This window comes from Glycine max, chromosome 3 (assembly GCF_000004515.6).
Source record: "Glycine max cultivar Williams 82 chromosome 3, Glycine_max_v4.0, whole genome shotgun sequence".
Taxonomy (NCBI): Eukaryota; Viridiplantae; Streptophyta; class Magnoliopsida; order Fabales; family Fabaceae; genus Glycine; species Glycine max.
In genome coordinates this window covers 46,635,271-46,651,712 of record NC_016090.4, presented here as the reverse complement: position 1 = coordinate 46,651,712, position 16,442 = coordinate 46,635,271, and the positions used below count along the sequence as shown (strand labels likewise).

General features: G+C 35.6%; 2 protein-coding genes and 1 non-coding gene across 3 annotated transcripts; 2 read left to right on the top strand and 1 right to left on the bottom strand.

The window, feature by feature from the left end:
* Nucleotides 1-1,407: 1,407 nt before the first annotated feature.
* On the top strand, nucleotides 1,408-9,282 carry LOC100778820 (conserved oligomeric Golgi complex subunit 4-like). Its single transcript, XM_014774061.3, is given in 5 exon segments — nucleotides 1,408-2,865; nucleotides 3,335-3,354; nucleotides 4,903-5,560; nucleotides 5,865-6,831; nucleotides 8,588-9,282. Coding segments are annotated over 5 exon segments (3,663 nt in total). The 5' UTR covers nucleotides 1,408-1,477; the 3' UTR covers nucleotides 9,218-9,282.
* Nucleotides 9,283-10,280: 998 nt separating this feature from the next.
* Nucleotides 10,281-14,227, bottom strand: LOC100778279 (pyruvate dehydrogenase E1 component subunit alpha-3, chloroplastic). The gene is made up of 3 exons (XM_003520835.5): nucleotides 13,674-14,227; nucleotides 12,323-13,103; nucleotides 10,281-10,822 (listed from the first exon to the last, which is right to left on the bottom strand). The coding sequence occupies exons 1-3, from the start codon at nucleotides 13,869-13,871 to the stop codon at nucleotides 10,545-10,547; spliced, it is 1,257 nt and encodes a 418-aa protein (XP_003520883.1). The 5' UTR covers nucleotides 13,872-14,227; the 3' UTR covers nucleotides 10,281-10,544.
* Nucleotides 14,228-15,141: 914 nt separating this feature from the next.
* Nucleotides 15,142-15,213, top strand: TRNAC-GCA (transfer RNA cysteine (anticodon GCA)). Its single transcript has one exon. It is a non-coding gene; the product is annotated as a tRNA-Cys (tRNA).
* Nucleotides 15,214-16,442: the final 1,229 nt, after the last annotated feature.

The window sequence follows — 16,442 nt, the reverse complement described above, 5'->3', positions numbered from 1 at the left end:
ATTTAGTTGTTCAATTCTTCACCAAACCTGCTCTCGTCCCCTGGAAGCTCAATATAGTTGGGATTCAATTTTTTTTTTTGACGACTACATCTCGCCATTTCCAAAATAGAAGAAGTATGCTTTAACTTTGCTTACTTCAGGCGGACGCCAAGTATAAAGTTTATATCATTCGTAATTTAAAGAAAGCTCGTATCAGATTCTTCTTGTTGAAGACAGAAAAAAAGTTTAATTTGTTTTATGAAGGAATTGCATGTTGATTCCTATGATGTCATATCGCCTATGGAAAGCTCACATGTCATGCTCAATGCTTGATTATGTGAATATATACTAAAATGAGAGGCAAACCAGGCCATTTTTTTGACGGGAGTGCATGAAGCACTGTTTCTTCTTCTTCTTCTCCACAACATATAGTGTATGTTCAAGTCAATACTCACTCAATAGTCAATACCTCTTTTCATCATATTGCACCTTGTTAGGAGGATATCTTTGCATCCTGCAACCAAATGAATATTTTGTTTCTCAACATTTCCACCTCAATATATAAAAAATTTCAACAAGATCAACCTAACTACGTAAAGAGTGTGACAATTACAAACAACACCTATGACATATACGTATACATAGATTGGAGACTGGAGTTTGGACCACAAATTTAATCAAAGACCTCTCTCATTTTAGACAAAGTTTTTCCCTTCCACTCTTGAACTTTTTCTAGTCACAATCTCGAACAAAATTAAAACTTGAAATTTCTTTCCACCTGTCATAAAAGAAGGCCTAAATATTATGCATCACTCTCCACCACTGCCTCTATTCCAATAATGATTTCAAGTTCATTTACTCGAGCAATAGGCACTTAAGGCTACACTCTACTGGAGGGAAAAAACTTTAGCGATGATTAAATTAAATATTTGGGTTAATAGCTGAATTTATCTCGAGAGTACAGGAATGAATTCATCTTTAAGATGAAAAATAAATTTTTAATTTTTAAATGTCTAAAAAAATATAATATATTAGTTATGTTGTTAAATCTATAAGAAAATTTTATTATTAAGTTGTAATATTTATGGATCAATTTAATAATAAATTATATTTTTTAACTATCAATTTAATATTGATGTTATGTTTAACTATAAAATTAACTGTTAAAGTAATTGAAAACTATAAAATGAAAAAAAATAATAAAATTATTATTTATTTAAAAAAGACAAAAAAAATAAATATATGAAGAATAAAAATAAAAATATATATATATATAAAAACTAAAAAATTATAAGTTAATATTTGAAAAACACGGGCGTTTAGAATACCTATTAGATAACTATTAAAGTTAGAAACTAAATTATCATTAAATTTTTATTGTTCATTAAGAGATTAAATTTAAATGGTTGAGAAGAATGTGAGTATTTTCTTAAGCAGAAAAGCAAGTAAAAGAAGGAACCCATTGTTGGCCTGTCCCCTTTCCAGGGAAAGCGAAGAGATGCATAGAGCATTTGTTCGGTCCAAAACCCTAATCAGCGTTGCTTCCAATCGCATCTCGTCTTCAGGACCAACATCGTTGAATCCATGGCAACCCCTTTACTTGTATAGGCAGAAGCAACAAGAAGCTTCCCACTCCTCCAGCTGCAACAGCGGCAACACCCCATTCGGGTCACCAACTCGAGTCCAGAAGCTAATAGCCTCCCAATCAGACCCTCTTCTGGCCAAAGAAATCTTCGACTTAGCCTCTCGCCAACCCAAGTTCCGCCACACTTACTCCAGCTACCTCATCCTCCTTCTCAAGTTGGGTCGCTCCAAACACTTCTCTCTCCTCGACGATCTCCTCCGTCGCCTCAAATTCGATTCTCACCCCATCACTCCCACCCTCTTCACTTACCTTATCAAAGTCTACGCCGAGGCCGATTTGCCCGACAAAGCCCTCAATTCCTTCTACACCATTCTCCACTTCAATTGCAAGCCTCTCCCCAAACACCTTAACCGCATTCTCGAGGTTCTCGTTTCCCACCGCAACTTCATTCGTCCCGCGTTCTATCTCTTCAAGGATGCTCACAGGTACGGCGTGGAACCCGACACCAAGTCCTACAACATTCTCATGCGCGCCTTCTGTCTCAACGGGGACATTAGCGTTGCCTATTCTCTGTTCAACAAAATGTTTAAGAGAGATCTTGTTCCGGATATCGAGTCTTACCGGATTTTGATGCAGGCCTTGTGTAGGAAGAGCCAGGTGAATGGAGCTGTTGATCTTTTGGAGGATATGCTGAACAAAGGTTTTGTTCCGGATTCTTTGACTTACACCACTTTGTTGAATAGTTTGTGTAGGAAGAAGAAGCTCAGGGAGGCTTACAAGCTTCTTTGTAGGATGAAGGTCAAAGGGTGCAATCCTGATATAGTTCATTATAATACTGTTATATTGGGCTTCTGTAGAGAAGGGCGTGCTCATGATGCTTGCAAGGTTATCACTGACATGAGGGCCAATGGGTGTTTGCCTAATCTCGTGTCGTATCGTACTTTGGTGAGTGGTTTGTGTGACATGGGAATGCTTGATGAGGCTAGTAAGTATGTGGAGGAAATGTTGTCCATAGATTTTTCTCCTCATTTTGCTGTTGTTCACGCCTTGGTGAAGGGGTTTTGCAATGTTGGTAGGGTAGAGGATGCTTGTGGAGTCCTCACCAAGGCACTAGAGCATGGGGAAGCTCCTCATCTGGATACTTGGATGGCCATAATGCCTGTAATATGTGAAGTGGATGATGATGGGAAAATCAGTGGTGCTTTGGAGGAAGTTCTCAAGATTGAAATAAAAGGGCATACTAGAATTGTGGATGTTGGCATTGGTTTAGAGAACTACTTGATTAGGAAGATACGAGCCAGGTCAAGAGCTTAGTAAAATGTCTGTAGGACTTGCAACTTACAAGTATGCTTTTGTCATCCATGTTGTATCTGTGAGGTGTGAAGTAACTGAAGTTGCATCTATTTCGATAACTAATTCTTAATTGAACAACACCACTTGCATACTGCACAAGTACCACTTATATAACGATTAAGGGCTTTAGAATAACTTCTGCATGCGTATCAGGAATCAGGAAATGTTGTAGAGCATGCAAAATATTTAGATCAGTATTGATTGCAGAATCAGAATGCAAGTCCACAATAAATAGTTGAGATTGTGTACAGCTTTTATAATAAGATATCCGATTTCTAAGCCAGCATATTATTTAGGCAAGTATGAGCACTTTTAATTTATAACCATTTATTTGGCATAAATAAAATCCATGGTTGGTGTTAAGTCCGGGAAAATTGGGGAACAGGTTTATAATATTTACAAATAGTTACCCAAAAGAAGTAAAAAAAAAATTATAAGTTTTGCTAAAAGAATTTCAACCCGAATTTTAGTTCAAGAGTCCACCAATATCGGACCCTGAGTATTATAATTCTTTTGTTGTGATCAGTGCTCCCTTGTTCCTCCATTGACTCTGAGGCTGGCCATGGTATGCAGGCGGTTTGAGGCAGTGAAGACAAACTGTATTGGTTTTGGTTGTGAATGCTAAACGGTTTAATCTGGTATGTCGTGACTCGTGTGTGGAGGAGGACTATGGCAAGCAGAGCCAGATTGGAAGTTCTTTCTTCTTTGAATATTGCCTTTATGCCCATTTGCAAATTAGGCTGCACCTTCATATGTTGTAAAATTCCTTGCAATGTGTTTTACTTGGCAAAGTAGGTTATGGTGGAGCTGATGAGTCCATGAATGCTAGCGGGATTGGTAGGGGTTTTAGTTTGGTGGTTGAATAATATAGCTGCAGTTTATAGTAGCTCTGTTTTTTTTTTTTTTTAATAAATTGCAGTTTGGTTTATATAGCACCATTACCTCACGAGATTAGAAATAGGGACTCCAAAACAATCATCAATCTTCCTTGTTCAATGTTTACGCACTACCGATACTCCATGAAAACTATTTTTTTTTTTTGGATCACCATCCATATCAGCAACAAGTGAAGCATTGCAATTTTAATGGACTTTTCACAGTAGGTCAACTCTGCTTGCTGACATTTTCTAATTCAGGAATGTTCTCGTCTCGCATCAATCTCAGTTTGGTCAAAAGGAGCTTATAATTTCTCCAAAAGCCTTACCAGTTACCAGAACATAGAGCATCCTCCCAAAACAAGCAAAATTGCAACAATCTCTACGCAAGAAAGACCAGACCAGACGGGGTATCAGACACAAGTCAAGGAATAGAAATAAGAAGCAGAACAATGGAAAATGGCATACGCAGATTTTACTGTTCCACCGAGCGACATTTCTGCATCACGTTCTGCGATTCCCTTTTGAGAGGCAGAAGATATGAATGAAATAGATGCAGGGAGTGGAAGTGAGTTAATAGATGCCATTGTAACATAAGCACTCCCTCTACTTTCACCAATCACGCGGCATTAGCTGCTGCCATCACTGCCATGTCCAAAAGCCGAATCTATCCATTCAACTTTATCTTTCTCTTCTTCAAATAACAATTTATTAACTAATTTATATGAAGTAATATTAACTTTCTTCTAAATCAATTATTCTTAATATTAATAACACATACTCTTAATTATTTTTTAATTTGAAAATTTTTATTTTCTCTCTTCGTTAATATATTCATTAGTCTAATTTTAATTGACTATGCATATAAAGAACAAAATAATATTTTTAGAATGTTTCTTATACAAAACAAAATTAAATTCTTAAAGAACTTAAGATATTTATATATTTTATCTATTATTTATTTAATTTATAAAAATAACTCATAATTAAACATACTTTAGTACATATTCTTTTATAAGTATATATTTTTACCATGTAAATTGGGGATGAAATAAAATGCCCCTAATAACTCAAATAAAAACGTCCGTCTCTTTGTAGTTGTTGTTTCAGATCTGATCTGAATGTGATTGATGATGGGTGCTATTCCAGAGGCCAACGGAAATGTCGCCGACGAAGAAAACGGGAGCAGCGTTGGTGGATCCATCGATTTCGGCACGGCGGAGGCCGTTCAATACGTCCGTTCCCTCACCGACGTTGGCGCCATGACGCGCCTCCTTCACGAATGCATCGCTCACCAGAGAGCGGTGGACGTTGAACTCGACGAGCTTCTGTCGCAGCGCACCGACCTCGACCGCCATCTCCTCCAGCTCCAGCGCTCCTCTGACGTCCTCGACATCGTCAACTCCGACGCAGACTATATGCTCTCCAACGTCGCCTCCACCTCCGACCTCGCCGACCAGGTCAGCCGCAAGGTCCGCGAGCTTGACCTCGCCCAGTCGCGCGTCCGCAACACGCTCCTCCGCATCGACGCCATCGTGGAACGCGCCAACTCCCTCGAAGGCGTCCACCGCGCCCTCGAGGCCGAGGACTACGAATCCGCCGCCTGCTACGTCCAGACCTTCCTCCAGATCGACGCCCAGTACAAGGATTCCGGCTCCGATCAGCTTCAGAGGGATCGCTTGTTGGCCGCCAAGAAGCAGTTGGAAGGAATTGTAAGGAAGAAGCTCTCCGCCGCCGTCGATCAGCGCGACCACCCCGCCATTCTCAGGTTCTCACTCATGGATCTATAAGAGTAAATAGTAGTATATGCACTATGAGTGTAAAGCACTTTTACACTAAATTGTTATCTATGACGAGTTTGTCGATTTTTACATTTGCTAGCTACTTTAATTAATAGGCATAATGCATACCTTCATTTTTCTAATTGGATGACAATGTAAAAAAATATTACAAACTGAAAGTGCATATATATATATATATATATATATATATATATATATATATATATATATTATGTTAAGAGTTAAAAAAGCTTGTGCCACGATGCTCAACCTCGATCCATCATTCTTCAGGTTCATTCGGCTCTTCACACCGCTGGGTGTGGAGGAGGAGGGTTTGCAGGTGTATGTTGGCTACTTGAAGAAGGTGATTGCGATGAGGTCGAGGATGGAGTTTGAGCAGTTGGTTGAGATGATGGATCAGCAGAATGTGAATTTTGTTGGGTGTTTGACCAATTTGTTTAAGGACATTGTGTTGGCGATTGAGGAGAATAGTGAGATCTTGAGTGGTCTTTGTGGGGAGGATGGTATTGTGTATGCCATCTGTGAGCTTCAGGAGGAGTGTGATTCTCGCGGTTCTGTGATTTTGAACAAGTATATGGAGTATAGGCAGTTGGCTAAGTTGTCCTCTGAGATAAATGCACACAACACCAATTTGCTTGCTGTTGGAGGAGGTCCTGAGGGTCCTGATCCACGGGAGGTTGAGTTGTATTTGGAAGAGATTCTCAACCTTATGCAGCTTGGTGAGGATTACACTGAGTTCATGATTTCCAAGATCAAAGCACTTACTTCTGTTGACCCCGAATTGCTCCCTCGCGCCACCAAGGCTTTCCGGAGTGGCAGTTTCAGCAAGGTGGCGCAGGATTTAACAGGCTTTTATGTCATTTTGGAGGGATTTTTCATGGTGGAGAATGTTAGGAAGGCGATAAAGATCGATGAACAGGTGCCTGACAGCCTTACCACTTCTATGGTGGATGATGTGTTTTATGTATTGCAAAGTTGCCTGCGGAGGGCTATATCCACTTCCAATATCAGTTCTGTTGTCGCAGTTTTGAGTGGTGCTAGTAGTTTGCTTGGTAATGAATATCATGAAGCCTTGCAGCACAAAACTAGAGAGCCAAACCTTGGTGCAAAGTTGTTCTTTGGTGGTGTTGGCGTGCAAAAGACGGGGACAGAAATTGCAACAGCTTTGAATAATATGGATGTTAGCAGTGAATATGTTCTGAAGCTAAAACATGAAATTGAAGAACAGTGTGCTGAGGTGAGTGTTATATTTTTTTTTGTACCGTAACAGTTATACTGACTGATGAAATTCATTAAATTTTGAATTATGAAATTAATTGTAGCAGTAAGTATGGTTGCCGTACTGTTTCCCTATGCATGGTGTGCCTGGGGTCCCATTATAAGGTAATTTGAGATTGCTAGTGTATGGATCATTCATAAGAGAATTTTGATTTTTATTGACAATCATGATGAAAATCAATAGAGCAATTGTTTTTGGCATAAGCATGTGGGTGGAGTTTGTGTTGTTTAATTTGTGCAGGATGTATGTAATTCTGAACTGTAATAACATGGTTTAGAGTTTTATGTGATATGTACAAATAAGTCTTGGATAAATATATAAAGACAACAGTATAATAGAACACACCAATTTCAAGATTTGCATTTTGGCAATTTCAAAATCACAGATTGAGGATGTTACTGTCCCCTGAATGTTGTGATGAATACATGGTCAAATTTGTAGTAATACTTTTCTTGACATAATATATGGAGATGATTGATTAGGGAATGTGCTCAACGTATGCGTTAGAAATTCAGAAATTGTAGTATTGATGATTTCTATCTATTTACTTATGTGCTTAGTGCTCTAAGTATTGATCTAATTCCCCTGAATGCTGTGATGAATACATGGTCAAATTTGTAGCAATCCTTTGGTTGACATAAATATGGAGATGTTTGATTAGAGGGATGTGTTTGAAGTTTGGTATAGAAATTAAAAAATTGTAGTATTGATGATTGCACTGTATGAACTATGGACTTAAATGCTTAATGCTCAAAGTATTGATGAAATTCCCCTTAATGTTGTGATGAATACATGGTCAAATTTGTAGCAATTCTTTTGTTAACATAAATATGGAGATGATTGATTCAAGGAATGCATTTGAAGTATGGTTTAAAAATTAAAAAGTTGTAATGCTGATGAATTGATTTCACCTTATGAACTAATAGGGGAAGAAAGGCACTCCATGCCTCTCTAAATTTTTTAAATAATAAAAAAATAGAAGTTAAATACAGTTAATAAAAAAATGAGGATAAAAAAAACTAATAATATAAAAGTAGTGGGAAGATAATATAAGTTAAAAGAAAAATTTAAAATTTAAGAAATGCTTTAAAGATAAAATTGTCCAATGAAAGTGGAAAGTGGTTAGTGGGTGGTTACCTAATTTTGGTTGGTGGGTCAGTTTTAATATGCATAATTAAAGAGGATTAATTATTGTTACAACTTTAATATTATTAAGAATAAGGATAAAATGGCCTAAAAATTGTAGAGACCAAAAATAGTTATGCAAAGTTGTATTTCCTTTATATATTGGTATAGAAGTACTTACATGCTTAATGCCCTGATTCTTTATGACCCCAGAAAGAACTCTGATTCATCTCATTATGAAATCTATAGTTCTATGTATCCATATAGCAAAGAACTGTGTTTGTTGGGAAGGATTTTTTCCATTTTAAACTGGTGCAAGTTTGCTAATTAAATATGGAATATTTGTCTTTAGCTTCATCAACTGCTCCCCCTTCACTTTTAAATGTAAGAATGTAGCTGGAATAGAGTTACAGATTTATTTATTTTTTTGAAGAATTGTCTCTCAATTTATATAGCTCTTTGTCGGTTGGTCCTCTGTGGAATCATAAACTATAGCTCATATTTTAATTTATGGCACTTTGCTTTGCCTATATAATAGTATATATCATTTTAAAATTGCAGAATTAACTGACTGAATTACTTTATGCAGGTATTTCCTGCACCGGCTGATCGAGAAAAGGTAAAATCTTGTTTGACTGAGTTGGCAGATAGCAGCAATGCTTTCAAGCAAGCTTTGAATGCTGGCATAGAACAACTTGTGGCAACCATCACACCTCGCATAAGACCGTTATTAGACAGTGTAGGAACAATCAGCTATGAGCTTTCAGAGGCTGAGTATGCAGATAATGAGGTGAATGACCCATGGGTTCAGAGACTTCTCCATGCCGTTGAGTCAAATGTGGCATGGCTGCAGCCACTAATGACTGCTAACAATTATGACACGTTTGTTCATTTGATTATTGACTTCATTGTGAAAAGGCTAGAAGTCATTATGATGCAGAAAAGATTTAGTCAGCTAGGTGGTCTTCAGCTTGACCGAGATGCTAGAGCTTTGGTAAGCCATTTCAGTGCCATGACACAGAGAACTGTTAGAGACAAGTTTGCACGTCTTACTCAAATGGCAACAATTCTAAATTTAGAAAAGGTTTCTGAGATTCTAGATTTCTGGGGTGAAAACTCTGGACCTATGACCTGGAGATTAACTCCAGCAGAGGTTAGGCGTGTATTGGGTCTGCGAGTTGATTTTAAATCAGAAGCAATAGCTGCTCTGAAGTTGTAATATCCGTTTATATGGTCTCTTCACATTCTTCTTTTTATTGGGTTATTACATCTTCATTCTTACTATTTTTGGTGTTTGGGAAGTGAACATACAGTTCCATTATGCGATTTGCATAAACAAAAGAATAAGCAAGTGTATTGTTCAGATTTGTCACCCTAGAGGCCAAGATAGCACGCTTATATACAGAGCATCATGTGCGAAACGGTCTTTGTTCCTCATTAACCACTTTCTAATTTTTATTTTTGTAAATCGTTTTTGAGAGGTTAATGTTTGTTTGGTAAGTTTCGTTCATAGCTCGTTTACTTCCAAACTTATTTATCGTGTATTTCGCTGTAGAATATACGATTGCTGTTATTTGTAAGATTAATTCTTATTTAAACAATAATGCTGGCTAAGTCCAAAGCATCACTTGTATATCGGCGCCACTTTGCATGATAACTTCTGCAGGCACATCAGGCATGCTGAAAATATGTTTAGAAACCCGTGTCAAACTGGGGATATCAAAATTAAACACTCTGCCACTTTGGTATGGAAAGTTGTCAGCATTGTTGAAGCTACCAATTCTTGTTAGTCCTTTTCTTTTATTATTTGAATTTATTTATAACCCAAGTTTCCAATAAGGATAGTTTTCTAGCATTTTTTTTCCTAGCATTCTTTTATTATTAGTCCCTCATTTTAAGTTTTAATATTCGTATAAAGTAAACTATTAGTTAAGTTTTGGGAGGGCATGCCATGGTGTTGGAATTCAGGGTTTACAATGTAAAAAGGTCAAAATCATCTGAAAAATTAGATTAGAGAAGTGCAGTAGAAGCATAGATGATTGTCATATTTGCAACAATTGACAAGTAGTTTCATGAATAATAATATATAGGCATATTGTAAATTTGATCTCCCTTTTGTTTTAAAATTCGATTTTGATTTTTCTATAATTTAATTTACGAATTTAATCCTCCAGTTTTTTCAATCTCGTTATTTCAATTCTCAGTCCCGAAACGTTGACGGTTACTTGTCAACATTGATCGTATCGTGCTTTTATTGAATGTTGACCGTCAGGATTGCAAAAAACTGGGAAACTAAATTCATGAATTAAATTATAGGGGGCCAAATTTGCAATTCTGAGACAAATGAAAGACTAAATTTACAATTTTACCTAATAAATATAATAGAAGAAAAAGAAAAGTGAACCTAAAGAACAAATCCTCCTTATATTTTATGAAGGGCATTTTGTCTGTAACGTTTGATCCTCTAGTAAGTATAAGAAAAAGAACATGAATCTAAAACTGAAAACTCCAAACAGATAGATGCCAGATGTCAGACATGAAAAACATTAGACATGCGCCGTGCCTTGGGTGAATTTTGGGTCCTCACATCTGTACTTGCCATCGGGTCCAATTCCAAAACCTTTTGGATCAGCAAAGACATTCTCTAGAAGCTGGCTGCGGGGTGGATGAGGGCTCTCATCCGCAAACTCAACAGCATCCTCAACAATCTCCTCTATCTTCTTCTCTATGGTCTTCAACTCTTGTTCACTGGCTAATTTGTTCTCAATCATGTATTTCTTCAGTGCAGAGATGGGATCCCTACCGGCATAATGCGCCTTCTCAGCTGTGAAAGCACAAGCAGATCACGGTGAATAATAATAAATTTATAATGAACTTGGTTGACACACAAATAGAAGATGTAAAGAAAAATATGGCTAGATATGACTCATTTGATCATGGCACGAATATCCTGACTAGTTGAAATTAGTAAAAAAAAAAAATAGTTGGGGAAATCATATTACTATTGCTGTAAGAATAACGTAGTTAAAATATGCATAGAAAATGAAAACATAGATTTAGCAGGACAATTTAAAAGGGTGAACAACCAAGCTAGATTTATCAGCCTACATATTAATTAAGCGACTAAAAGCTTTGCAGGGAAATTTGAATTAGATCACCATGGTTAAAGTACTTGACTTTCACATTTTTTAACACATTGACAGGCAAAAAATATATCCTGGCTAAAACATCTGATATCAAACTATCAGAAAAATGAAAAACATTCAAAACTTCAGTTTATGAAAATTATCTGTAAATGATAATCAAACCATTGGCTTTTATCTCTTCATATCAGGCACCGTGATGTTTTGCACTTGCCGCCAAAATGCTTAGAAAAGTTACTTTTCAGAAAAACAAATCAAGAAAGTGTAGTATAGTGTAGCTAAGGTCTCATACTGAACCAACTCTCAACAATTTTTTTGTTCAATCATTCCAAATTTGAGGATAATAGCTTGAGCTTAAAAACATGTAATTTAGGCTAGAGAAATCTTCACTTGCTGATTAAAATTTGACGTCTCTATCATGTTGGCATGATTTTGAAGCTTATAATGCAGTTATACATATTTACATTACCAAACTATTAAGTGCTGCACTTTTACACCATTAACAGGTTTAGATTGCACCACTACGAGTTCAATTCCTTCAACATGCAAGCTAGTCAGTGATCCAAATCCATGATCTAACTCTTACTATCCACATCATTGCAACTAACATCCAGAGAAAAGTGCTCCCAAGATTAACTACAAAGTTAATGCACAGGAAACCATATAGCAGAATAAATGTACAAGGATTGTGAATAGTGCCACTGAAGACACCATCAGAAATACAAAGGAACAGCAACAACTTCAAGGATGCGTATTTCTATAGATTTGGATGAAGAATTGAGGGATCAACCTAACATAAATTTGGATGATAATTTCTAGAGGAATTCCTACAGGAATTTGACAAATACTTATTCATATGCATGCTTTGAAAAGACAATATGTGGCTCAAATTACTTAAATGATTGCAGAATGATGATTACTGTCAAAACAATTTTTTCATCAAATTCAATCTTGAGGTCAAATATTTGATATAACTTGCTGCTATATAACATGTAAAATATATGCTGAGATTTTACAGAGAAAAAAAAATCGTATTAAATACTATGTACAAAAAAATGCTAAGTAATTAAAAAATAAATATGATCCCCAGGCAACCCAGAGGTTCAAATCTAGTTTACTACAAAATAAACAACATAACTGAAGTAGACTCTAAAAAAATAAAGCATAATGTAAAGGCTCACCAGGGTCACGAAGCTCATCAGGATCAGCCAATGAATGTCCTCTAAATCTATAGGTCTCGCATTCTACTAAAGTCGGTCCCTCTCCTCGCCTGGCTCTTTCAATAGCCTCCTTTGCCACCTCTCTGACCTTCAAAACATCCATACCATCAACATGAACCCCAGGCATTCCAAATGCCGGACCTTTCTTCCATATCTGAGGATCTGAAGTTGCCCTGAGATGTGACATCCCAATAGCCCACAGATTGTTTTCCACCACAAACACAATTGGCAATTTCCATAAAGCTGCCATGTTTAGGCATTCATAGAACTGTCCATTGTTACATGTTCCATCTCCAAAAAAGGCCAATGTCACATGATCACAATCTGCCTCTTTCAACACCTCCCTTCTATACTTGCTGGAAAATGCTGCTCCAGTGGCCACAGGGATTCCTTCAGCAATGAAAGCAAACCCACCAATCAAATTATGCTCCTTTGAGAACATATGCATAGATCCACCTTGACCTCGGGAGCATCCTGTGGCCTTCCCAAAGAGCTCACTCATTACAGCACGTGCCGGGACCCCCTTACTCAGTGCATGAACATGGTCCCGGTATGTGCTCACTACACAATCTTCTTTCTTGAGAAAGTTGATGAATCCAGTTGACACAGCTTCTTGGCCATTGTACAAGTGAACAAAACCAAACATTTTGCCTCTATAATACATCTGGGCACACATGTCTTCAAAGGACCTGCCTAATACCATGTCTTCATAGAGCTGCAAGCCTTCCCCTTTCGTAATAAGCTGCACACACAGATACAAACAAAAAACAATAGTCTCAAACACTCGTTTCCAAAAGACAGCAAAACTGAAGCTAATTGGGCAGATGGCATAAGAAGATCTCTTCTTTCCTTACTGTTAATACAAAATCTATACCATCAAATTGTGAAGTATCAACGCATTTGCAATAAAATATTGAATCATGAAGCTTACTTATAAACTAAAGTTTAAGTTTTAAGTACCTTCAGTGTAACAATCTTTACATTGTCAAATCAATAAAAAATCATACATACTAGGAATGATATTTAAGGTAATTATTGTTAAAAATAACAAAATTATCCTACATAGAAAATTCCATTTAGTTGATAGTGTAAAAACACTTTACACAGTGAGTCGACATACTATTTACTCATCAACTAGTTGGGTAGGTTGAATTAAAAGGAAAGTTAAATTATTTAAAAAAAAATTAATTCTCAGAAACCCATTATGCAGGATCCATGTCATGCTGAAGAAATAAACAAATCTTCCGAATAAATTACTTGTGGAAAGGGATAAATCATTGATATGAAAAAAAGAAAAGAGGGAAGAGGGTACCAGATTGGTGGTTGATTTGGGCTTGTTGTTCTTGACAAGATTGGAGACAGATACAACAGTGGAATTAGAGCGAGGAGCATTGAGCTTAATGGGGGAAATGAAGCGAAACTTATGAGTGGATCCAAGGAAGAGGGTGCTATTGGATCTGTGATGTTGGAGAGGAAGAGGCTGAACCAACTTGGGTACGGAGAGAGACATTGAGATTTGTTTGTGAATGAATGAGAAAAGGTTAGTTATTCTTATTGAGTTTGAGAAGAGCAGAAAAAAATGGGAAGGGGGCGGAGGAAACAAGAGGCTGAGGGAGGGAATGAATGAAACGTGGAAATCAGCGTCTTGGGCTATAAATCATCAACACACTCTTCAAACGACGATCACAGAGACGATAGAGGGAGGCCACCAATACACAACAAACTTTTCCAGCAAATGCTATTTTTTCTTCTTTTATGTTATAATATTCAAATAATTGTTCAACCTATTTAATCGGCACATAACTTCTATTCTATACCACCTTGCAGCTCCTACAAAATCACACTACATCAACCAACCAATATAGTTAAGAGGTTTGAACATCATGCAGGTTTTTCTGTATAAAAAAAATATTGGTAAAGGTTAACTTCTTAAATAGATCATAATTTAGTCCTTCTCTTTTGGTTAGAGATATTCTAAATTCACCGAAAACAAATTATAAATTTGATAGTTTCAGTTGTTAAAGTATTATTTTCTCTTCTTAATTAAGAAAAACTACTTAAATAATTTTAAAAGTATTGAAAAATTCTTCAAATTAATCTCTAAACTTTATTAAAATACATTAACTTAAGAAGTAAATTGATGAATATCCAACACTTTAAAATTCATTTAAACAACTATTTTATGTATTATGTGAGATAGAGAGTTTTTTTATTTGTATAAATTAATAATAGGTATTAGAAAGTTTATCACAACTCATCCACTGTAATCAATCAATTGCTTTAGACTTGTTGGTGAAAAAGAAAAATCATTTGAAAACAAAATTGACGGTTAATTTTTTTTTTTACTTCACACATAGTTCCTTTTACAAAAAAAAATAATGACTTAATTACTTTATTATTCCAATTTTTTTCATTTTGGCAAATTTTGTCAAAGACAAATTAATTTGATGTATTTTATCTTTAATTTTTAATTAAATATTTTAAAATTGTATATCATGTTAAATAATAATAATAATAATAATAATAATAATAATAAGCTAACACTAATTATAGTAGTAGTAATCTTAAAAATGATTTCTAATAATTTCTTAAAAATGATTTTCTAATACTCTCTTAAAAAAAACGATTTAGTTTCACTTAGATTTCACACGCTTTGGTTTGGTCGTTGCGTTACATAAAGTTGGGTGTGGATGTGGACAAATTTCATGTTTTTACCTTCGTCAAAATGCTTACGCCAATACCAGAAATATTAATATTTAATGGCATTCTCAATATCAAATGGGTCCATAGCTCAGTGGTAGAGCATTTGACTGCAGATCAAGAGGTCACCGGTTCGAACCCGGTTGGGCCCTTTTGTAAATTTATTTTTATTTTCATAGTTCTTTGTACATTTGAATTTTCTCTTCTTTTTTTTTGGATAACCTCCGCTGTTAGGAATAAAGTAATGAATTAAAACAAGGAAATAAAAATCAAAATACAAAGTATCCAAAGAAGAAAAAAAATACAATAATGTTTCTTGTCACTTGAAAGTAATATATATAATTGAAGATAAAATGATGGTATTTTCAATAAGAATAGTTAAGTAAATTAGAACAATATCGCCTGAGTTCAAATTTTTCCTTCAATTTTTTTGAATTAGATTTCAATAGTAGTTGAGTAAATTTATTTTTTAAGACTACATTATGATTTTTTTAAAATAATTTTCACGCCTTTTCAAACACACAATCTGAGGGGAGGAATCAATGTTTTCAAAATGTAAAACTTACAAATCCAACCGTTGAATTATGAAATGTTATTTATCTTCATAAACAAACACAAAAATTTTAGAGAAATTAAATTTCCATTCTTTTACTGCATAAATATTGATTACCTTGATAATTTAGATTTTCCTGATTACCCTAAAAAGATCAATTAGTATCATTATAAATAAAAAATAAAAAATTATTCTTCCCGTCTTGTAATAAACAGCCAACAAAAAATTCAAGGATCATGTTACTCAACTTTCATAATTCCTAATATTAAGTAGCGTGGTTATGATTGAAGGTAGATTAACTGCTAATAGAAAATATGTAATTATTTCATGTTACACAGAATACAGCAGCAACTCCAATAACATTGACATATTGCTTTAAAGTTAAACTGATTGAATAAGCAGCTTTCCCCTGATTTGGCATAAGGGAAATATTCAACTGGCATTACTACAATGAACATACTTATTCTCGTTCGAGATTTTGGCAGCGGGTGGACTCAGAACAAGAACAAACGCTTCCGCCGTAGTAAGATGTATAAATGAGAAATTCCCATTCAGTCAGGTAATGCCTAAATTTCCATTCCGGTAACAGTGGCACTTAATCAAGAATATACTATGTTCGCTTTACTAGATTTCAAGGGAAGACTAAAAAGCAACGTTACATGGTAGTTGCAACTTGCTACAATTTCTTTTCAACAAAACTTAATTAAAACGAAATCAAAAGAATGGACAATGAAATTAATTTTACCCAAAACATTTCAGCAGTGAAACCAAAACTGGTTTATATAGTAAATCCAACCTCAACAAAAACATCTTGCTACTACGATCAAA